The sequence below is a fragment of the Mus caroli genome, unplaced genomic scaffold (genome assembly GCF_978045245.1).
Source record: "Mus caroli unplaced genomic scaffold, Mus_caroli_1 scaffold_11, whole genome shotgun sequence".
In the NCBI taxonomy this organism is placed as follows: Eukaryota; Metazoa; Chordata; class Mammalia; order Rodentia; family Muridae; genus Mus; species Mus caroli.
The window spans coordinates 88,442,114-88,467,026 of NW_028227266.1; the positions used below are offsets into that span (position 1 = coordinate 88,442,114).

The 24,913-nt window shown below is 43.9% G+C and overlaps 1 protein-coding gene across 2 annotated transcripts in view; it reads right to left on the minus strand.

The window, feature by feature from the left end:
• Positions 1-2,152: 2,152 nt before the first annotated feature.
• The window catches only part of Minar1 (membrane integral NOTCH2 associated receptor 1), a 35,504-nt gene continuing 12,743 nt past the window's right edge, over positions 2,153-24,913 (minus strand). The window contains exons 2-5 of one of the 2 annotated variants that reach the window (XR_003837534.2): positions 14,889-17,241; positions 10,312-10,566; positions 9,877-9,942; positions 5,010-5,115 (exon numbers count right to left, since the gene is read on the minus strand). Coding sequence is in view for 1 of the 2 variants with exons in the window: in XM_021173037.3 (XP_021028696.2) it covers positions 4,918-5,115; positions 10,312-10,566; positions 14,889-17,189 (2,754 nt within the window). In the remaining variant the exon portion in view is untranslated. Of the gene's footprint in view, positions 5,116-9,876; positions 9,943-10,311; positions 10,567-14,888; positions 17,242-24,913 lie in introns of both variants that reach the window. The other variant, XM_021173037.3, reaches the window with a different exon arrangement.

Genomic DNA, 24,913 nt, shown 5'->3' on the forward strand with positions numbered 1-24,913 from the left:
ACTGTGCTGGCCTGTGAGTTTCCAGGGGTTCACTTGTCTCTATCTCCCATCTCACTATAGGAGTGGGACTGGTTACAGATGCTCACTACCATGTACAGTTCAACAAGTGTTTTACCCGCTGAGCCAGCTTGGTTAAAATTAATGATGGGGTGGGGGTGGATTTAGCTCAGTGTAGGGGGCTTGCCTAGCAAGCACAAGGCCCTGGGTTCGGTCCTCAGCTCTGGGAAAAAAAAAAGACAAAATAACAAAAATAATGACGGGACACTGAATACCCATTGGAATGAAAGAGACTCTACACCCTGTTAGAAAGAATGTAGCAATTGAGCCTCCATATATAACCCAATAACGGGGCATATTTCAGAACTGTATGTAAGAAGTTGTCAGCACTGTGTCTTAACCTAGCATTTAAGCATCTCTCATGACCCAGAAGTCATATTACAAAAAAAGGTACACCAAGAATATTCATAACCCTTTCTCCCACAAGCACCAATATTCATCTCTCAGCACATATTGACTGGAACTGTGGGTCAGTTCCAATTAACTGCAGTAATCTTGCAGGTTGAGCATGAATATCCATTCATTAGTAGAAAGAAGAGATAAACGATGATATATTCATCCGTTTCTGAAACAACAGGAAGCTGCTAGTGGAGATATTCTTCACTTATATCATACTGAGTGACTGATGATGGTTTTCAGTAAGGTTTTAGTAGGGGTGCGGTAGGAGGGGGACAAGGCTGCTCACATATTTTGATTTTTACTTCAGAATCATCCAATTTGAGGAACAAAATCAAGACAGGCAGTTTATAACATGGTCGTAAACTGGAACCATATAGTTTATGGATAAAATAAAGTCTCAATGCAAGTTGCTGCATATTTCCATTTATTTTGATTATATTTGGAGAGGCAGATTTTACATGATAGCTTCAAACCAACATTAATCAAATTTTACACGAGCCATTTGAAAAAAGATCTAAAAATGTGCTTAGTTATTGGTATTATATAACATTTATCAAGCACCAAGAGTGTGCTGAGAGCTGTACAGAACAAACAGAAAGACGCAATCCCTGCCTTCATAGAAACCCCCCTTTAGGGTCTTCACATAAAACTTTGCCTTACATTTCACACTCTATTGTTCATAAGGCATAAATAAGGAAAGTTGCTGCATTTCTCACGGTTACTTAATAAATATCTCATACTCTTCAGTTATACCAAGACTTACTCAAATCTTTCCCTTAAAATACAAATTTCTGTACTACAATATATAGTATATAATGATTTGGTATTCACACAATTGACCACAATATTCTTGTAGGTTTGGCTATAGTAATAATAAGAAACATGTTGAGTTCCAACATTTAAAAATTCTCATACCATTTGACCATTAGCAGAGGGGATTAGTGCAAAAATATAAACAAACAGATAAGATGTCACTGTTCACAAAATGCACACTGCCTGTGTCTGACAAGGAATTAAGACAATGGCAACAATAGTACAGGTATTCAGAATACTGACTGTTTTATCATATCTATTAAGCTAGCCTTGCAGTTATTATTCACATGGATGCATGCCCTAAAGTAAAAAACAATTTATGATTAGCTGGCAGCAGATGATGTGTGATTGGCTTCTTTGTGTCAGTAGTTTAAACAAGGGAGTACTGGAATAAAGTGCCTGATAGTAGAGAGCGGAAAAGTTCTTTTGATTGGCGATTGCTTTTCTGCAAGGCTGTGTTCAAAACAATTTCAGATCAGTAAAAAAGATGAAATGATTCTGAATTTCATCATTGGCTAGATACATCTGAAAAAATAATCCCTTCAATGGTAAAGTCATCTGATTATTTATTTAAATACAAAAGAAGAAAGAAAGAAAGAAAGAAAGAAAGAAAGAAAGAAAGAAAGAAAGAAAGAAAGAAAGGAAGGAAGGAAGGAAGGAAGGAAGGAAGGAAGGAAGGAAGGAAGGAAGGAAGGAAGGAAGGAAGGAAAAGGGGGAAAGGATGGAGGGAGGACAAGAAAGGAGGAAAGGAGGGAGGGAGAGAAGGAAGGAAGGAAGGAAAGGAAGGAAGGAAGGAAGGAAGGAAGGAAGGAAGGAAGGAAGGAAGGAAGGAAGGAAGGAAGGAAGGAAGGAAGGAAGGCAAGCCAACAAAAATGGAGTGAATTTGTAACATGCAGTGACTTTAAATTTGGGTGTGAAACATGTACATTTTATAAAGACAGAAGGCCAGTCAGTCACCTTTACCTTGGGGCTGCTGCATTGCAAAAGGAGCTGAGGGAAACATATTATATTGAGGGATGTATACTTTTTTGTCAAGTAAACGTTGTCTTGCTTGATTGTGAGTCTTGAGGGGTTAGGGGAACTAGGGGGTGTCTAGGATCTAAGAAAATCAAGTTGGTGTCAAAAGGAAAAATATCTTAACTATAAACATCATCTTTTATGGATTCTGAGACCAGGCATCCATGACCTCATAAGCACAGCAAAGGTGTGGTTCATCAGCACTAGACTTGGTACTACCTGCTTGAAGACGCCACTTTCCAGAGAAAACTTCCAGTCTTACTTTGACCTTTATGGTCTGGATCGTGTTTTCAGTATGGGACAACACTGAGTTGGACTTAGAGCAAGATTGGATTTCTTTGACTATTTCCCCAGAAATGAAAAGGATATTAGAAAATTCTACAGAATCCGTTCACTTCTATTCTTGAATTAGGCTTATAGTCATATGATCCACATAGGGCCCATTAGAAATAGATTTTTCCCTAGGGCAGTGACAATGAATGGACTGTGATTAGCTTCATTTTATCAGCAGTTTCATCTCAGGAGGCCATCTGGCCTCCATAATCTCACCTGTCAAAGGAAGGAGTCAGGTTGGGATTTGACAAGACTTATTATCCAAGAAGAGTACATCTCAGATGTTGAGCAAGCCACAGAGCAAGAAGTTATAAACTGCTCTTTCTGATACTTTGATAGTTTAATCTGTGGTGTGGGCAGAATGGTTACGTCACAGTGTGGTATAGAATCATTGCTTACAAGAGGGGTGAGGTGGATCAGGGACTCCAAAGGATGTAACCTAATATCTTTTTTGGAATGAATAAACAACCTTATTTGAAGTGCCCAATCTAAAAGAGAGCACCAAAAGACTAAACTTCTGACAACAGACATGTATGTATGTATGTATGTATGTATGTTTGAATGCATGCATGTATGTGTGTGTGTGTGTATGCACTCATTTTCAATGACAAGTCCTCCATTCTAAGGCTTAAGTTTCAGTCACCTAATTGAAGACCATAAGTAAACATATCAATAGAAATAGATACCATGAAGACCTCTAAGAACAAAGGCCCCCTACAGGTGAGAGAACCCATCCCTCATCTGTTAGCATTATAAAATGCACTGACTGTTCTTAACTAGTGACAACAGGGTCTGGTACAGCAAGCTCGGCATTATTTGAAAATATTTAGGATGGATGCTGGACTCCTATTGCTTTAGAAATCAAAAGGCTTCTCAGATTCCACTTGCATAAATTATGCATACTTCCCAAAGTGATTATTCTTACTAGCAAAATGTGTGTACACTCCAATTTGTTATTAAATAGATTAAAGGTTGCTAGTTTCTGACAACCATTTTTTATTTAATCTGTAGTAAGACATTAGACACAGATGTTGAGAAGGAGTCTTTCTACCCAATTATTGTCAAAGCACCAGTCAGGTGGGAACAGAGATCAAACTATAATAAAATTACAACAGCTTCTTGTACACTTGAAAAGATCTTGCTCTCGATATTTACTTAGTAAAGACAAAAAAATGAAACTCAGATATTTAGACATATAGATAGATAAATGATTAAATAGATGCTTTTTTTTTTTGCACTGCTGACAAATATTTAAAACTGGAGTAAATGTTGTAATTGAAAAGACCTCGGTACCTTTATCTATTGAATAAGCATTCAAAATCTTTTTTAAAGCCACATAAATGGTTGGTACCAGTGGTGGGCAGAAACCATGGTTTATAGTTAGAATGCTAAATTGTCACCATTGTCTCTGCTCTTCAAGGCACAAGGACAAGTTCCAAACTCTTCAGAATAGAACATCAGGGACCACCAAGAGTTAAAAATCAAGGAACAGAGCCACATGCTAGAGCTAGAACCAGAGATCCTTTAGGGTGGCTGTGACCTTCAGATGTTGAGCATACCCCAACCAGCAAGGCAATCTTCCCCACATCATTTTGGGGACAACAAGAAGATTCCCTATCCTGAGTATCTTGACCCATTCTACAAAAAGGATACTGTATTATCATGCTTGGCTTGGAAGTACAGCTCCTTCTTGCCTGGGCCAAAGAAGAAGATTCAGAAAGCTGCTTTCAGGAGCTGCAGCAATTCAGATGTTCTACAGACAATGACAGAAGGGCAAGATGGAAGTCAATAGCCCTTGATAAAAGTCCGAGGAGAAGCCACGCTCTTGTGGACACACATCCAGTCACATCGCCAGCAACAAACTTAGAATGTTAGGGAAAGAGATCGCACCCCTTAGCTTTTGCTCTTTCTCTTTTTTTAATCATTGTGTCAATGTCAGTCAGCTCCTTCAAAGAGCAGGTATTGGATCTGTTCCGTATAACTTAATACCCACCATGAATCCCCATCCAAATGAAAGAATCCAACTTTTATTTACTGACAATCCATGGAATTCCTTATGTGGAAGAGGATAGTGTACTTTTGGAAATATATTCATAGTGTAGCTATGTCAAAGCTTAACAGCTAGGCAGATGTCTTTCCAGAGTATATACTCTCTGAAGATGACCTTCGGCACTGTATAAAAGCATCCAGGATTTTGTCTCTATTCCAGCAGACTGTAGCCACAGCGGGGCCAGCTTTTGAAATTACAGAGAAAGACTTTGGGAGTCAGGAGCTGCATGTAATGCTGAGTCCACAGGTTCAGGACTTCATCGTGCAGATCGGCACAACAATGACGAGAATGACCGTGCATGCAGCAGCAGTGATAAGAGCAGCGATCTTGCAAACCTTGGCTCGTCTGAATTCAGCTTCTTTCCGTTTTAGTAATGAATCATAGCCTGGAGTATAAATATCTTCCATCCAGTACTCTAAGTTGTTTGGGTTTAAAGATTCTTGGGTCTAAAAGCAAAGAGAAGGTGTTAGAAGTATGGTTAATACTTGAAACCAGGTCTAAGACATCCTGATGATTGTCATTCCTGGAGCACATAAAAATAGTCTGCATCACAGTAAGATGCTTCCCCACCAGGCCTGTGCCAGCAATAGGCTGCCAGGGACCCATTCCATACACCACAGCCTGCACTGGCTCCTCCCTCACTAAAACTGATGCAACAGCTTCAACCCAGGGGAACCCAGGGGTCATCTCTACAGAAGTATGCAAAATGGCTGAGACAAACAAGACTCAGTCTCAAGGGTGCATGACCTAGAGTGATTTGCCTCCACTGTAAGGGAAGCAAAAAAAAATAATAAAAATTTACTGAAAAATATTCTCTACCAGAAGCCTCTAAGAACAGATCTGTTCAAATCAAGACTGTCTTGTCGTTTTCAGTCAGTTCATTTCTAAGAGCTTTTACTGAAAATCAAAGGCACCTCCAGCTTAATCAAAATGGAAAATATTTCCATTTCAAGCATTTGCAAGAGCAAGTTAGAGCACTGTTCAAAGTCAAGGACTACAGACTCATAGCAGACGGTCCCCACCCTGTAGTAAGTGGCACTTCCCCCAAAGCCAGCTTCTACACCAAATGCCTAGCCAGGATTAATGTATTGTCTGCAGAAGAAGTATCATATTTAACCTACATTGCCCATGAAGCCTATTGCACGGTAATGGCTATGATCTATTTCCATGAAGCAAAGCTGTGCTCTTGGTTTATGTCAAGCATTTAATAATGTGTCACACACAAAAAAACAACAACACATTACAGTCCCAAGTGAGGACACCTAAACCTCTAAATCACAAATCAAATACCATTTGTGAGAAAGGTTCTTGAATTGCTTGAGTTTTACAAACACGAGCACATTAAGGTTACACACACAGAATTAAAAAAAATAGGAAAAAAAACCCACCCCAGGCTTGCCACACTTAGTGGAGTAGAGGTAACTAGCGCATCATTCCCCACCTGCCCTGCGAGCTACTTTCTTCTTCATCTTGCTCTGTGCCTCTTGGAGCTGCAGTGTGGGCTTGCTCAGTCAAGGGAAACAAGAGGAGAGACGGTTGGACTGATGGTTCTCCCAGAGTTCTTCCTTCTGGGTTGCACCTGCCAACAGCTGGACTCCTACCAGAGTCTAACTTGCAGAGCTGTGTGCCATAGTGCATTTCAGAAGCAGCTCCCTGCCCTTGGCCCTTCAGACCCAAAAAAGGCAACAGCTCTTCTCTCTCCCTTCAGTGCTAGTATCTGGGTATCGCAGTGGCTATTGCTGGCCCTCAACCTGCTCACGTTTACAGTGAATGGTCCTCTTTACCAACTTCCCATCATCCCTTTGGGCAAGCCATCTGCGTACTGTAGGGGGCTGACAACCCACTGCCATTCAGCCTCAAGATGTCCTTTCCCTCCTGTTGATAACCATCCTGTACCTGGGGAGAGAGGAGGCCATAGACTATGGACTGCAGGCCAGTTCTAGCTGGCCTCCAACTCTAAGTGGGTTTTCTACTTTTGAAACACTTAAGTAAATCAAATGGGGATAACATTTAATGACGTAAAAAAAAAACTGTATGAAATGCTAAATTTGATGCACAAAAACAAGGTTATCAGAGGGGTCAAGCGCATTCATTTACAGATCATCTGGAGCCACTCTGGTGCTACTGCGGGTAGGCTGGGCAGATTGGATGACACTGTATAGTGGCAAGAGGATAGAACTTACAAGGGCTGACTTCAACACTGTTAATAAATTCTGCAAGCTAGATGGATGGGCAGAAGCCAGTGCAAGCCACCCACAATACCCCAAATGAATACAGAATGTTCTCATTGTAGGGAAAGCCCATAAATGTTCTTGTAAGAAACTCCTAAGACCTAGTGTCCACTACCTGCATGCAGAAGCCTCTCCTGGAAGCTGACTTAACAGCTCTGCAGTGACTAAGTTCCACTGCTTAGAATTTGTGTTGTGTGTTTGTGTCATAGCCCCTTGATACACATGCATCCAAACACATACATATGCATACATAGATTTACATATATATGTGCATGCATAGTACACACACACACAAGAGAGAGAGGGAAAGAGAAATGGAGGGGGAGGAGAGGGAGAGGGCGAGGGGGAGAGAGGGGGGGGAGGGGGAGGGGGAGGGGAGGGGGAGGGGGAGGGAGGGGGAGGGAGAGGGAGGGGGAGGGGGAGGGGGAGGGGGAGGGAGAGGGAGAGGGAGAGGGAGAGGGAGAGGGAGAGGGAGAGGGAGAGGGAGAGGGAGAGGGAGAGGGAGAGGGAGAGGGAGAGGGAGAGGGAGAGGGAGAGGGAGAGGGAGAGGGAGAGGGAGAGGGAGAGGGAGAGGGAGAGGGAGAGATTGAGAGCTCTGTCCTTTATGAACACAATTAGGTCCTGTTTGCTCTCCCTGACATGAAAACCCTTCATTTTCCCCTCTCAGTTTCCCTGACAGAAAACCTCAAGCTGCACCCGCACCACACCACAGAGAGGTAATTCCCCAAGCTCCCAGGGACAGCACCCGAGTGCATACTCAGTTGTTAATTAGATCTGCCAAATGATGAAACACTCAAGAAGGAAGATCCAAGGTGGCCTTGTCTTGTTGGAATACTGACCTGACACATGAGTGGTGTGCCCAGGAAGATGAAGGTTTAGGTGGGAGGTTAGACAGAGCCTTCCCTGCCTTACAACCCCAAAGGCAAACTCTGGCTGCTATGGCCAAACAAGCTGCTCTTTCCCCCAGTTTGCCACAGCTTGGCCCAGGAAGGATGCAGTGCACACAGGGAGCAACAGATCCTGTGCTTCATTCCCCCCGTGTCATGGGGAGAAGGGAATCAGCCTCTTTTCATCGCTGTCTACACTCTGTTCGAGGTTATGAGTCTGCCCTTGAAATAAGCTATTTTTAATTATTTTTTTCCAGTAACCTCAAGCAGTAATGGCACCATAGCACAAAGAGGATGTAATCCCCAGGTTCCCAGGGACAGCACCTGAGTGCATACTCAGTTGTTAATTAGGCCTGCCAAATGATGAGAGCCAGGGCTACACCAGCACCTACTTGATCCGTGGATAGCACCAATGGATTTACAGAAGGACAAAAATGGACCTGAGAAAGCTGTTCCAAAGCTAACCTGGACCAGCACTTGAATCTCTACAAAGCAATGCAAACAAACAAGCTGGAGCCTCGCTCTCTGACGTTGTTCCATGTCTGCTCTGCCTTGCTACCAGCACATCACCAGGCGATGGGTGCTCTGTCCCTCACAGCATGTACCTGGCATCTCTGCACTTCCATTGCGAAGCAGTCACCTAAGCTCTGTAACCCAAATGTCTAGTTTTATTTTATTCTTTCTAATTTTATTGCTATACTTAAAAACACCAACTTACCCAAATTGTGTGTTTGTAAATACAAAATCCCTTCTCTCTCTCTCTCTCTCTCTCTCTCTCTCTCTGCCTAAACTTTCAAAATCTGTTTTCAAAGTCACCTTCAGAGCAGTGTGAAATATTGTTTATTGAAACCTGTTGAGCTGTTTCTAATTCTGAATGTTTTCTAACTGGAGGTTGTGATAACTCAAGACACTGATTCAAGGGTTGCCACATATAGCAAAGTTGCACAGAGGTCTGTTTGTGGGAGACTCAAGACATGGTCTAACCTGCTTGTCATCAGGAAGATGACAGGAGAAACAGCAGCCCCAGGAGATAAATGGCGAGTGGTATGCACGGAGAGATTATATACATAGGGCATGCTGGGGGAGGGGAAGCTTAAAATGTTCCAGCTGCTGCCACAGACCTCTTACCCAGGAATGGGCCAGAACTACCTTAAATTGCTACCATTCAGGAGCCCAGATATGCAAGTGTGATTGAAAGCCTTTTGTCTGAGATGAAGTTCTGTTGAACTCCTAGCAATAGCAAAGGGGATATAACTACAGAGGGGAGGGGAAGGGAGGAGAGGGGAGGGGAGGGGAGGACAGGAGAGGAGAGGAGAGAAGACCTATTGTCCTATGGTCCAGTATAGACATAGACCTCTTTAACCTGGACCAATTCACTGAGCTTCCTGCTTCCATTGTTCCCTGCTTGGTAAATTAGAGGTGGTCATAGTAATGCCTGCCTCACAGACAAACGTGTCTGAAACTGAGAGATAGATGTGAAAGGACTGAGTACATTGACTGACTTTAGCATCCACTACCAACTCCTGAGTGCCATGTCTCTCAATATCTACCCAGTGCCAGGTCCTTTATATAGATTACATTCAGTTCTCAAAACGATGCTATTAATGTCAATAGTTAATCCCCACTTCACAAGTGAGAGGACCAAAGCTAAAGTAGGTGACATAGTGTTCCAGGCCACACAGTGTTCTTTAGAAGCTTTGGATTAGGCCTTGATGCTGTTCCAATCCGGTACCTTTTCTCTGCCACATGCTGTACCTCCCATACCCTCTTTGTATGGAGCAAGGCCATGACCCGAGAGCTTGGTCACAGCAAGCCTACAGACAGCTGTCAGCAACCATACTTCAAATGCTTAGGCTGTCTGGAGAGCCTCTCTTGGTGCTATGGCCTTGCTATCCACACAGGGAAATCCACAGGCAGCCATGATGATTCCCTTACAGTGATGTGGAAACAGACGTGCTGTGAGTGGAACCACCTAGAGCTGCCCACCAAAATAAAAAGTGCAGCCAAAACCCAGTCCTGTGGTGGGTGAACAAGAAAGCATGCCCTCTAGCCATATGGCATTCACAGACCTTCCAGGAGTGGCTCTTACCTGGGGTGGCTCCGTATGGAAACATAATCCATAGCTTGGCTCCCATAAACATGCTTATCCCACGTGCTACATATGGAAGGAGAAATCAGCTTGTGTTTCATTAAACAGTTTGGCTCAGGTCTTGGGAGCAAAGATTAGAATTTGCACTTGGTTTTCAAAGCATCATTAGCAAATCAGACAGCCAACAAACACAAAAAGCGAGGACCCTCATTGTTAAATGCTTACAAACAAATAGGCAAGGTATAAACCGCCTTGTTTAAAATAGCAACTACAACGAAAAAAAAAAAAGACCTCTTTGCTCTCTTGTTTATTAAAGTTTAGAAATCCACCATAGGGACCCAGGGAGCTTAAAGGTTGAGAGAGAGAGAGAGGCCAGACTGACATCATCCATCGCCCATGACTGGGCTCCTCCCACCCAGGAACAGAGAGGCTCACCTGCAGGTCCAGAGCTGTCAGCTTGCCTTTGTCACCAGAGTTCCGAGCATATTCCTCTATGGTCCAAGAAGGCTGGCCCCGCTTCACCTCAGCTAGCTCAGTCAGCCGCATGTCTGTATACAGGGGGTTGCTCTTCATGTGGCCCTTGAGGGAGGTGGGGTAAGGATGAGGACTGAACACCTGCTCCACCAGGAAGCCATCTTTGGGCTGCTTGGTCAATCTGTGCTGTGGGGGGATGTCATACTGCCTGTCTGCCTGCGGAAGAGCACAAAGATATCCAGAAAAGCTACAGAGATACCATCAGGTCTCACAGTGCATTTGAGTAGCTAGCCAGCTTTTGAATCAATGAGGCCCCAGCAGACACCCATGAAGCAACACGGATTTACTTAGGAACACATGCAACGTCTACCTGTTTGGGGATTCTCTAAAGAGAGCTTCTGATCGTGATAATACCAATAAAAATCACATGTTTCCACAACAAAAGTAAGTTCTTTATAACCTGTCCCTTATACCATCCTTACCTGAATTGATTCTGCTTATGCAGTTGACCAATGGAGCTCAGGAAAAAAGGCTCCATTATTTGTCCCAGGACACAGAGCTGATTACACTTAGGTTATAAACCTAATAAGCTGCTTTTGGAGTCTTTGCTTGGCTCCTGCATGTTGACTCCTTTCTTTTCTGTCCATTTTTTTTGTAACCTATACTCGGTGGGTAAAAGACATGGGTCATTCTGCATAGCATTAGCCAAAAGAGCTACTGAAAGCCTGCCGTGGAGGGAGCACTAAGCTGGACATCCCAGACAGGGAGTGTCTAGTGACTCCCAGGTGACACAAGGCCTTCTCAATGGATCTGTATCTTTACAACACTTAAGATAAAGGAGAAGCAGTGTGGAGGTAGGAGTGTCTAAAAGGGCTTGATGTCAATCATGCCCTCAGTCCTTGAGACTTATCACAGTCCTCTCTATTCTCGGGGAACCTCTAAGAGCAGGGTCTCTGATCTTTTCTATTTCCACCTTGAGGCCACCAGGTTTCCACATAAACGATCCTCTAGCAAGTGCTCCGTCATAAATGGGATGATGTTTCTCTGTGATCTAATAGGACTGTGTACAGACACCATTTAGCCAGAACTTACCACACTGACCTATAACTGTTTGTCTGCCAGCCCATCTCTCCCACTGGACTTTGAGTTCTTCCTAGGTAGGGGAATGACTTGTTTATGTTTTAATTCTGGCTCAAAAACAATGATGCTAATAAACAGGACAATCCATAAAGATTTGTCCAATGTTAGAGCTCTGGGGATGCAAGAAAGGGAGCAAAGCATTCTGTAATACAAAGAGGGGTAAAAAAAACAAATGTAGTGGAGGCCATAGGACACGTGGACACATGATGACCAAATGTGGTAGCTGTGAGTGTGCCTATCACATCCCTGGATTTGGGCTAGAAGCCCACATCTCAGTGCACCTCATCCACCAGCTCAGAAACAATGGGTAAACCTCGGCTATCAAGGCTTTGCAAAGAGACACAGATTTGGGTAAGTCATACAAGATAGATTTACTTATTTTCTAACCCATCAAGGCTCAGGAGCTTCTAAGAGGCTCCACTGTTTTTTGTTTTTTGTTTTTTTTATTCTGCTTATATCCCATTTCCCAGTCTTTGCAGAGCTCCTCAAGTAAGCAGATCATGCACAAAGTCAAGGGTGGCAGACATTCTCATGAGGATAGCCTTGGTCATAGCCACTGGGCTGACTGTATATCTGCCACTCTGCCTTGTGCCAGATGTGCAGCATCTCAAGCCACTGACTCATTAACATTTCAAGCATCTGAACTGCAACTATCCCCACTGAGGATGTAGAAGATCGGGTCAGAGAGGTTAAAAGATAGACTCAATGCTGCCCGAACAGCCATGGAAGTGACAGAGCCAGGGTTTGGACTCTCATGCTCCTAAGAACATCCCATCAAGGCCAAGCTTGTACCTGCTACTGATGAGTATGAGTTTATCCTCTAAGATCATAGTCAGTATATACGTACATCATCTGTATGTTTGAATAAAGGGTTTTGCCCAGTACATCTGAACAAAGAGAATGAATGCTAGAGATAGAGATAGAGATGGAGATGGAGATGGAGATGGAGATGGAGATGGAGATGGAGATGGAGATGGAGATGGAGATGGAGATGGAGATAGAGATAGAGATAGGCAACAAACCCTGTAGAAGTATTCAGGTATGTGTGAATGAAGAGGCCTTGAGGAACACACAGAACCCAGAGGCCTGAGAATGCAGGGATCAGTACCAGTCATCCTCGCCTTATCCTAAGCACAGAAGAAGTAAATCATATCAGAAATAATGTAGAAATGATGTGAAGAAACCTTTGATCATCTAACAAGGCCTGGCTGTAACAGGTCCTTAAATATTTACTGAGTAGGTGACTGAGTGAATGGCCATAGCATTTTGGGGGAAAATACAAGAAGACTCATGGAGGCAGGGTGGGTTTTGAGGTAAAATACAGCACTTTGGATAGACATAAGTATGTGAAGTTCAGGTTCCATGCATATAGGCACTTGCTACCAGGCCTGATGATCAGAGTTCAATCTGTAGGACCCACACGATAGACAAAGATAATCAACTGCTACAAGCTGTCCTCTAACCTCCACATGTGTGAACACATACACACACACACACACGCACACGCGCGCACACACACAGTGAAAGAAAGAGAGACAGAGAGCTAACAGAAAATCTTCAAAAATCTGGGTGAGAATTTTAAGACCTTTTGCTGAAGCAAAGGAGACCTGCAGAGGGTATGAGAGCAAGAGCCATTGCATAACTATAGAGAATTCTTTTAGGGAAGCAAACACAGAAGCAGTCCGTGAGATGAGGTGGGAGATGGAGGTAGGGTGTGAAAAGTACATTAGAGGATGCCAACGAGCAAACAAGGCAGAGATGCATGAGAAATCGTAAAAGGTAAATAGGTTGATGCTTGGCAGCTAGACTGAGCATGTGTGAGCCACAGCTCATATGGTGTTCATCATCAGGGAACATGGCTGGGTTATGGCCATTCCCCCACAAGTGAAATGAAGAAGAGACACTGGCTACAAAAGGAATAGAAAGTGTCATCTGAGACCCGAGGACTCTGAGAACTGGGCATGGCGACAGGACATTTTGAGGGCCTGGGCTTCAGCAATTTCTGACACTGGATCAAAGCTGGTTACCCCAAGAAAGATCATCAACAATAACATGAGGAAAAGTCACAATAAATATAGTCACTCAGTCTAGCAGCGTTACTTCACACAGTAGCTTCTTGATGTGAGACATTTCACGTGGACCTTACTTAAGGTGGTAGCTAGTCCTGCTGGTTTGGCAAGGGACTGGAGGTCAGGGTGGGTCACTTGGGTTTGGTAATACAATCACCTAACCATGTGAGTTCTCTAATGGCCATTTTCCAATGTTATATGAGACCCTAGGTTCCAGACATCTCACCTGAGCCTGGTATCTATGGCAGGTAGTATAGGGGGAAAGTGCCATGGGATACAAGGGCATCTTTGGGATTGGGAAAAATAATGCTCTTTCAATTTTCCCTTGCCTCTCATTTGGACCCTGAATTCAAACTCACTTTCACAAGTTTTGTCCTTCTGAACATCACTTGGGAAACCCATACCTCTTCTTTGGCTCCTCATCCTTAAAGCCCATCCTTCTCCTTCCTCCCAAAGATAGTCCAGTCCTCAGAGACCCTGGGAGGACATCACCTGGCCTGTCCAATGACTACAGAAGCTGAGAGTAGCAGGAAGACAAGCTACAGCTTGAAACTGCATCATGCTGACAGAGTAGAGTCACTGGAACCTAGCTGGAGTGCAGGGATAGGATGTGTGTCCCTGGAACAGTCCCTTTCACCACAGGACAAAACACGGAAGTCTTTGAACACATACATGCTTGGATTCCAGCACTGGTAGAGTGGGGTCTTTGATAAATGGTCAAAAGTAGCACTCACAGGAGAAGTGCATCACAGGAGAAGTTATGTAGGAAAAAGACAACTAAAAAGAAGAAGGAGACATTTTTTTTATGATTGGTTGTTTTCCCTTGGCGGAACAATGACATCATTTCCTTATTCTTAGTAATAAACTATTCATCTTATAGTGGAAGGGCTCATATTTTCAAGAGTAATATAATGCATACAACAAAATTCATGCACAAGACCTAACAGCAAGGACACCAGCAAGCCTCTTACCATGCTTGCCTGGTACAAAGCCTACTTCAGCAAGGACAAGAAGATAACCTTGGTGATGTTTGCCTGCCTTGATGCGCTCCCCCTCCTGCAAAATCCTTCTCACACCACCTGTCCAATATCCCTACTGCACTGTCTACTGGCGGCAGCCTCCCAGCATGAGTGCCACCCAACTGACTGGCACCTTGGCAGAACAAACAGCCTGCTCGTGTTGCCCTCTCTGTTCTAATGTGCAGAGCCTGCCAATTCTGGAAGGGGAACCAGCAAGGCACAGTTAGCAGCAAGAGGCAAGGGCTTTTCACGGAATGTCTGAGGCTGTGACTATGCTGAAACCAATCACGAGAACTTAAATTTCCATTACCTCCTTAGATTTCCGATGCCAATCTTTGTTATTGGCTGGGCCTGCATCTTTTATCTCCTCCTCGTTGAGGCTCATCCGGTTGGTGTATGTGATGGTTCGCCAGTCTCTGGGAGAGTTCGAGATGCTGGCAATTTTAGACTCTGTGGCACTGTTCTCCTCAGTCAGGGACCTGGAAGATGGCCTGGTAAAGAGGCTTTTCTTTAAGGCCTTGACACGCAGGCTTTCACTGTTACTTCCACTGGCATCTGAGCAGCACCAGTCAGGACTGTTCTCCAGCTTAGGTCCGTGGGAGCCACTGTGTGCACGGAAGACCCTCGGAGATGCGCTGTCATCAGAAGGTGCCTCACTCGTCAAGGAGTTCAGGTCAATCTGCACATTCACTTTCTCTGGCTGCTGTATTTTCTGATCCAGTTTATTGAGTTTCCCAAGGACCTGGGAGATTTCCTCTCGGACCCCAGACAGCGATTCCAGCTTCCGCTCGATCTCACCAATCCTGAGAACCAGTTTGCACACGCTGCTCTTCAACTCTTCCTCGGAGTGATGGACGTTTTCAGGCCGGTTACACTTGTCCCCCTTGCCGCTGGAGACCCCATTGGTGATTTTGGCGAGGTGGTGCTCTGGCGAACTATCACAGTCTGACTTATGAAGCTGAGACAAGGAGCCGGTGCTGTTGTAGCAGGAAGACTGTATCACTCCTGTGGAGCCGCTGATGCTCATGTCATCAAGAAACCGGAAAATGTCACTGATGTCGTCGCTGACGATTTCTGAGTCATCATCCGACTGCTTCATGGCATGCCTGTCACTGTACTTGGCCTGACCCGAAGTACACAAATCTTTGCATTTGGGGGGATCCAGCACATGCTGCTCTGTCTGGGTACCCACACTACTGGTGTCTGAGCTGTGCTGCCCACTGGTGCAGCTGATGCTTTTGTCTTTAAACTTCTTGACTGCTTCGTGCTTCTCCAGGTCAACGGGGGACGAGATCTCTTTCGATTTGAGTCCATTTGGTTTCACTGCATAGCCAGCAGGGAGAACCTTCTGTTGATCCTTTGGCACCAAGTAAACTGAATGCCTGTCTGGGCCTGAGAAATTGGGAGTCTGGCTGCCAGAATTTGGATAGCGTAGCTTCTCTTCCGAGGGATTTCTATTGAAAAAGGAGCGTTCGAAATCAGGCACTTCCTCCGTGTTTAGGCTCCAGCTTTTGGCGGGCCATGGAGTCTGTTTACTGGACCTCCCTGGACAGCGCCTGGTATCTTGTGTTCCCATCACTGGAGTGGGTCCAAAATAGGTAGAGGCTTGAAGGTCATCTAAGCTTTCATGCTTCGCCCGCCTTTTGTCAGGGATGGGGGAATACACCGGATTCAGGTATTGGCTGTGGTAAGGCATCTCAAAGCTGTGGTTGAAGAAGGGTGGCTTGTGGAGCTCCTTCTGACTCTGGGGCTCCCCATGATCCTCTTCTGCTTTGTTAGTTGTACCAACCAAACTGGGGGATACAGTCATGAGATTGTGGAAGTCTTCTTTGAAGATGTTCCTTTTCTGAACACAGGACTGAACCACAAACGGTTCCTCACTGGAGATGAAGGTCTCTTTGATGCCTTGGCTGATGGGCAGAGAGTCCTGATCTGACATGGGCTCGTTCTCAATATTCATGGGGAAATAGGTCCTCTGCATCTCACAGGGCTGAGGGCTGGCCACAGAATAGGGGGACAGGGCTTGCAGCCTATCCAGAGAAGCTGCCCGATTTTTCACCTCTTTGCTAACACCCAACAGGAAGTTGGGCTCAGAGGCAGGGACAAACTGTGGGCATTCCTTACAGTCCATCTTCCGGCATTTGGATGACTGCCTGGTGGGGTAGCCTCGGCTGAAGGGTCTCTCACTCAGCTCACAGTTCAGAGGCTCACAAACTGTCGGGCTACACACCTCGGTGTCGGACCGGCAAGACTCAAAGGATGCTTCCTTCTTGCGCACCTTGTGGCAACTTGTGGGCAGCTTCTCCTTGGCAGTGCCCCCATTCATCTGGATCAGGTTGAAGATTGTTACGATATCTGCTGCCACCATGATTTTCTTTGACTGCTGATTATTTACAGAGCATTTCATCTTGTCTTTGAATAAAGTTGCGGGAAAGTTGGGATCGAGGCATGCTGTATAGAAAAGCACACTTCTCAGTTTGGCAAGCTGAGACAGATCAAACTGGGCACAGAGTGACTTGCACAGGTCTTGATAGGAAACGGTATTTTGTTTACTGTCCAGTTCTTCTAAGATCTTCACCAAAAAGAGGGAAGCTTCCTGATTGGCCTCCATGATTTAGATGTGCAAGCTCACTGACTACACTGCAGCATCAGCCAGTTCTATCCTGACAACAGCAGAAAAGAAAGGGAGGAAAGACAGTTAGAAACAGCAGCACAGTTCTAGGTCCAGATTGATCCAAGCCATTTAAAGAAATACAAGGAGAGCAGTTCAATAACTAAAAATGGTTCAGGGATTTAAAATGTTCACAGCATTTGACTTAACAATTCTATTCCTAGGAATTGACCTCAAAGAAGCAATCAATGAAAAAAAATTAGACATGTTCACTATATGGTATTCATAATAGCAACAAAATGAATATAAATATCCAAATGATAAGAGATGAATAAATAAAACAAATTAGGACATACAATGAGCTTTATTGAACATGAAAATTTCATAAACGTACATTCTGATACTGCAACATAGCAGCTAAAAAAAAAACGAACTACTAGGACATACAACATAAATAAAGCATGACAGGAGCCGGAATTAAAAAACACTGTACTATATGATTCTATTTTAATGCCATTCTGAAATGTAGATCAGTAACTATCTATGATGATGATGATTTGATAATTGCATAATATTTGCTTATTGTAGGAATTTTGAAAAGAAAAATTATTAAGAAAGGCAAAAGTTGTTTATAAAATAAGAATAGTATTAGGGTCTTTTGTGAAGGAAGCAATGGGGGAATATTCTAGATCAGAGGTTCTCAACCTGTGGGTTGCAACCCCTTTGGGGTTGCCTTCACAGGGGTTGCCTAAGACCATAGGAAGACACAGATATTATATTATGATTTATAAAGGTAGCAAAATTACAGCTATGAAGTAGCAATAAAAATAATGTTATGATTGGGGGTCAACACAACATGAGGACTTGTATTAAAGGGTTGGGGCATAGGAAGGTTGAGATCCACTGTTCTAGATCTTTCAATAGGCATCAGTTACTACACTGACATATATATTTGTCAAAACCAGCTAAGATACTGTTAATATTTGTGCTCTTCATTGTATGTAAAATTTATAGGAAAAGAAATCAAACTCACTATTGGACTTGCAACAGTAATCTGCATTAAAACGTATTTAGGGGCAAAAGTATAGATGCCTGCAAGTTACTTTGAAATATGTAAGAAATCAGACAGCTTGGTGATGGATAGATATGTGATCAACCAAATATAGTAAACCGTTAATGGCTGGATCCAGATGGTGAATGCATGATTATTCAAGATAATATTCCTTCAACTTTGCTGCAAGACTGAAAATTTGCATGATAAGATATCGAGCTAAAGAGAGTACTGTTTCAGAAAGAGATCCGTATTTAAAACCCAAATTTAACAACTGTTTACATTTTAGTACACATCATCTTCCTTCATTTTAGTTTCTAGGAATGCATAATTTCAAATCATGAAGATCTTACTTTATGCAGATTTATTTTCATAGTCTCTACTCAGTAGTGAATCATACTTTTATTGTAAAAGTTTTGTGCAATTTTTGAGCTAAGGCATCATTTATATGCAGTAAAATTCATACTTTTAAGTGTGTCATTGCTTGCACTTGATGGGTGTACATAGCAAACACAACGACCACAATGCAGACTACCATTCTACATGGTTTCTCCATGCCCTTTACATCTTACTCCTGGCAACTACTGATCTATATTTCAGAACGGGAATAAAATAGAATCATATAGTATAGTGTGTAGTCTTTTGACTCTGGCTTCTTTCATGCTTTACTCATATTGCCTGTCCTGGAAGTTTTGTTTTGTTTTGTTTTTATCTGATATGTTGCACTGTAAGAATGTACATTTATAACATTTTATTGTTCAGTAAAGTTCACTGTATGCTGTAACTTATTTTACTTATGCATTTCTTATTATCTGGATGTTTACAATAATTTTGTTGCTATTATGGAGAGCATATAGTGGACATTGTCATTTCTAATTTTCATTGGCTGGCCAAGGCTGCAGAGGAGAGCTGCCCTGGACAGGTGCGGCTACAGAGCTGCGGTCCCTCTGCAGACTTTGTCAGTCCCACTGCAAAGCTTACCTCTAGCCCTGAATTCCAATTAATAATGGTCTGCAAACTTCCCCTATGGAAAAAGCCATACCTGTGCCTCAGCACCTGATGTCAGTTACTGACCAGGGAAAACAGTCTAATCAGCCTGCAGGACAAGGCATCCTTCCTCATTTTCATTTTGTTGAGCATATTGTTGGTTCCGCCTTTCTAATGGGCACATCAGTGTGGAGTGTTCCCTCTTTTTCTCCCCACACTGGCCGCCCTGATTGCTGCCCTGTAGGGACTTTAGGTGGGTCCTAGACAAGGCACACTTCCCATACCAGGCCTAGGCCACATCAGTGTCTTTCTAAGCGATGGAATGGAAGTTTCAGCCTTCACTTCCTAAGGTCCACTGGCAAGTGTAGGCCCTCCATACCACGTGCAGCTTCCTTGTGTATATGCCTGATATCACTACATTCAATTCAACTGGGGAAGAGGAAGGCAAAAAAGGAAGAGAATCACAGCATGACCTGATCTGAAACAGGAAAATTTGAAGCATCCAATTGAACCAAATTCCTAAAAGAAAACTCCCTATTGATAAATATAGGCACCAGCTTCTGAGGTTTAAGATGTATCAATGGCACACACTGTGAGTGCATTTCCCTGGGCTCATGCTGTGTAGAAAGGGCCAACAGAGGTCAGGTTTGTTACCCTCCTGTGATCCCAACACCTACAAGGCAAACACAGGAGGATTACTGCTAGTTCCAGTCTACAAAGTGAGTTCCAGTCCAGCCAAACTCTGTCCCCCAAAGACTAGACATGTTCTAATTGCCATTGATTTTTTAAATTGACAATGTTCTGGAAGGTCTAGCTCATTTTCAACAAAAGCAATTCATTTCCTCAGACTATACTTAAATAGCAGGAGGCCATGGGCTCTTGCTCTGTCCTAAGGGCAGCTGCTCTTAATAGGCTTGTATAAATCTTAGCATGGTACCTGCCATGAATATCTGGAAACTCATGGCTAGCCTTTACTTGCATGAGAAAAGAAAATAAAGTTTAATGGGCTCTGTTCCTGCCAGGGACAAGCCACCAGGAGATGGACTTCGCCCACACAGTGCCTCCGCCCTGCCCCAGTCCTCGCTTCCCTCGGATGAAAACATTCTGTGTCAGGATGTTCTGGCTTGCTAGAGGCGAGGACAATCTGTCACGCTTGGTCCTGAAGTAAATAAATGGGAGTAGCTATCGGAGTAGAGGACAAATGAATGTAATTTAGAGAATCGTGTGCAGCAAATGTGTACCGTATTTTATGGATTTGGTGGCACAAATTGCATTCATAGCAATTTTTTTACTTTAATCCCTGTAACCACCTTAAGAGACCTCTTTTACTTTCACAATTACTCTCTGACAGATGAGGAAATGGGACTGGGGAACTCAAAGTGCTACGGCAAATGAGAGCCATAAGACCTAAATCCAGGGCTGCCGGGCTGAGCTTACTCCAACTGTGTACACTGTCTACCTCCCAGGAAAGCCCCAAGATATGGCTCCCCAGGGAGGCCTTCCCTGTTCTCACTGTTGCTTTACTTGGCTTAAATGCATCCCCAAAATATCTATTTGAAGAAAAAAACCTACTTACAAAACTAAGACTCATTGTCTCCTTATGAAAGTATAAAAGCTGTGGGTAAGCCTGGGTCATGTTTTATTGTTATGAAAACTGGCATTAGAGAGTTGGGGAGATGGCTCAATAGTAAAGTGCTTGCTGCACAGACATCTAAGATCTAAGTTTGGACACCCAGCACCCACATTAAAAAAAAGCCAGGCACTGCAGCGTGCATACACATCCCCAGTGCTGGGGGTTAGGAGGAAAAGGATGAGCAGATTCCTGGAGCCCATCAGTTTCCTAGCCTAATCCAGTCAGTGGGTTCAAGGCTCAGTTTAAGACCCCCATCTCCAAAATAAAGTGGAGAGCGATAGGGAAATCACCCAATGGCAAGAATGAATACCTTCACATTGTGCTGGTTAGTGTTTGTCAACTTGACATAAACTACAGTCCTTTGAGAAGAGAGAACCTTAGTTGAGAAAATGTCTCTGTTCGGCTTAGCGCTAGCTGAGTCTCTGGGGCATTTTCTTAATTAATGATTAATGTGGGAGAGCCCAGCCCAACACGGGTGGGTGATGTCACCCCTAGGCAGATGGTTCCAGTTTTATAAAAGGCAAACCAAGTGAGCCACGGAGAGCTAGACAATAAGCAACATTCCTCCATGACCTCTGGTTCAGTGCCTGCCTCCAGGTTCCTTCTTTGAATTACTGCCCTGGCTTCCTTTCAGGCTGACTAAAAGCTGACAGATGAAGTAAGATCTTTCCTCCCCAAGTTGCTTTTGGTTGTGATATTTCAATCACAACAACAGGAAGCAAAGAGACATGTACACACACACCTGTGTGAACACATACATATGTCATGCACACAACTGGCATGACATGCTTGTGGATGAGGCAAGGGAACTGGGTTTAGGGGTGGTATGCACACAGAGGATGATCAACCATTAGAGAAGCTGTAAGATTTGCTATGAAACTTTAACATGGCCAGAGAGGAATGGGAGCAGGGGTGCGGGTGCTGAACAGTAAGCTCCTAGGCTCTCTGGGTGACAACAGTAGCCAGTGTTCAATATGCAGCCACCGGCAGACTACCCCCTTGACCACATGAACGATTCTACAGGGTAAGAAGAACAGCCTTAGTTCACAGATGAGGAAATGGAAGAACTGACAGACAAATACCATACTAACGAGAGAAAATACCTAAGTTGTCTAAAGTCCAATAATGAATAAGAGACCCAAAACCTTCTGACACCGCACCAGATTCAACGATGTATTAGAAGGAGCAGATGTGTCCATATGTGCTGAAGTGGAGGGAAAAGGCCTCTCTGGGGCTGACCTACTCTGTGACATCAACTTTGAAAATTGACTCCATTCTGTGTAAAGAGCAGTACACGTCTGCCTGAAGCATGACTTTGGCCTCGCTATTCTTCCATTCCCTATTTCTTTAAAGCCTTCTGATTTCTCACTGTGGGAAACTCCATTCTCAAGCACACGTTGCCAGAGACCTTCATTAGTCCCGTGAGTTACTGCTTCTGCCTCGTTTACACATCTCCTCAGAGAGAAAATAACAAGCTGGTTGTGAGACTCATTATTCAACTCTTATTAAATTGGAAAAAAATAAAAAAAGATCATAAACTCATTCCATAGGGAAGTTCTGAAAGCCAAGGATGAAGTTTCTACTCAGAGTAAGTAGGGATGTCCTCTCAGTCCGCAACACATGAGACTCGCAGGCCAGCCTGCTCCCCCACCTACTTGGAACTCACTCCTTGCACCCGACTCTTGTCTGTAATTATTTAGCACTACAGTCCCTTTCTCTGGGGTTGGAGGATGACTCAATTGATCAAGTATTGGTAGTATAAGCATTAAGAACTGTGCTGGGATCAGCCGGAAAAGCTAACGCTACTCTCTTCTTGGAGCCCATGGTCTCGGGGAAGAAACTGGTCTTTAGGACCAGTGCTGGTTGTGGCTACAGTGGTCATTCACTTTATGAATAGGGAAATTGAGGACAAGATGATAAGGCACCCGTGGAAGTAGGGGCAGATCTGCTCCTGGCAGCCATAGCTCCTGACACTCATCCTATTTTTACAAGCTTACATAACACATGCCAGTGGTGAATGGCAAAGGCCAGGGGAGTTTAAGGAAGGTGTCTTAGTCCATGATGAGATAGATGGAATCCAGCCAAAGGGGAGAGGGGAAGATAATTTTGTAGAGATTGTACCATCTCCAATGGTCTAGAAGACTTAGTATTTGGGTATTTTGAGGTCATAAGTAAGGATCAAGAAGTGCTCCAATCAAAAAGAAGGTGTTTAGAAGGTACAGGGCTCTCTTTCTTTTTTTTGTCCGAGCTGGATGGGTACAGCTTAAATCATGGGTCCAGCCTAAAAAACAAACAAACAAACAAACAAACAAACAAACCACCATTTAACTTACCCTGATCAATTCCAACATGGACTGTTTTGTTTTTAAAATAAAGCATCATTAATACACACACACACACACACACACACACACAAAAGAAGGTACAGGGCAATGGAGTTTGCTTAGGAAAAGAAAAGGGGAATGAATGGACGTGCAGGTAAATTTAAGTAGGGTGTGCTGTGCTTTGAATAGATGCCTTCAAAATTCAGATACAATCAAGAGATGGGCCATGATTATAAGAAATGATTATAGGCCATGGTGTGCCTAATGGGTGAAATGACGGATGGTCCCTTTGAAAGACACTTCATACAGCCTGACACATGCTTGTTCTTCTGCCTTCTGCCAGGCTGAGAGTGTCATAAGGAAGTCCTCACCAGACATTTAGAAGCTGTTGGTTTCCTATATAACCACCTAGCTTGTAGGACCATGAACAATAAAATAACATTCTTTCTAAATTACCTAGTCTCGGATACACTGGGACAGTAGCACAGTTGTCTTTGACAGGCAGGATGCTGGCTCCAGGGAAGGAGGCTGCAGGAAATAGGAGTAGGGATGCTGTCAAAGGCAGTTGCTCTAAGGATAGCACTGGGATGAAGGTAACCATGCCACATATAGGTGCTCAGGTTGGGACCCACATTCTTTTTTTTCCTCCTCTTTTTTCTTTTCTTTAAAAAAATGGATATTTTATTTATTTACATTTCAAATGTTGTCCCCTTTCCCAGTAATCCCTCTGCATAACCCCTATCCTATCCCCCTCCTGCTTCTATGAGGGTGCTCCCCCTCCCATCCACCCACTCCCACCTCACCACGTTGGTATTCCCCTACACTAGGGCATCGAGCCTTCATAGGACCAAGGGCCTCTCCTCCCACTGATACCTGACAAGGCCATCCTCTGCTACATATGCAACTAGAGACATAGGTACCTCCATGTGTACTCATTGGTTGGTGGTTTGGTGGTTTAATCCCTGGGAGCTCTGAGGGGGTCTGGTTGGTTGATATTGCTGTTTTTCCTATGGGGTTGCAAACCCCTTCAGCTCCTTCTGTCCTTTCTCTAACTCCTCCATTGGGGACCCGTGCTCAGTCCAGTGGTTGGCTGCAAGCATCTGTATTTGTCAGGCTCTGGAAGAGCCTCTCAAGAGACAGCTATATCAGGCTCCTGTCAGCAAGCATTTCTTGGCATCCGCAATAGTGCAATAGTGTCTGGGTTTGGTGGTTGTTTATGGGATGGAGCCCCAGGTGGAGCAGTCTCTGGATGGCCTTTCCTTCAGTCTCTGCTCCACACTTTGTCCCCATATTTCCCCTGTGAGAATTTTGTTCCCCCTTTTAAGAAGGACTGAAGCATTCACACTTTGGTCTTCCTTCTTCTTGAGCTTTAAATGGGGACCCACATTCTTGAATCCACATTCTTTTCTACCTTTCAGAAACCTTGATGTGCCTAAACAAGGTGGGGGGATCTAGATTCCTGTGTTTCCTGGTCCATGGCTGCTCTCATCATATGGAGCTTTGAAAAGAGCAGGAACCAGATGCCTGCCTTCTGTCCCACCCCCACCCCACCTCCCAATTCACTGTGGAGTCTTTTTACTTTTCGAGCACATTCTTTTTTTTTAATTTTTAATATTTTTTAATTACATATTTTCCTCAATTACATTTCCAATGCTATCCCAAAAGTCCCCCATACCCTCCCCCCCAATCAGTGATAAAGACTGGTGTGCAATGACTGAAAGTCATAGGG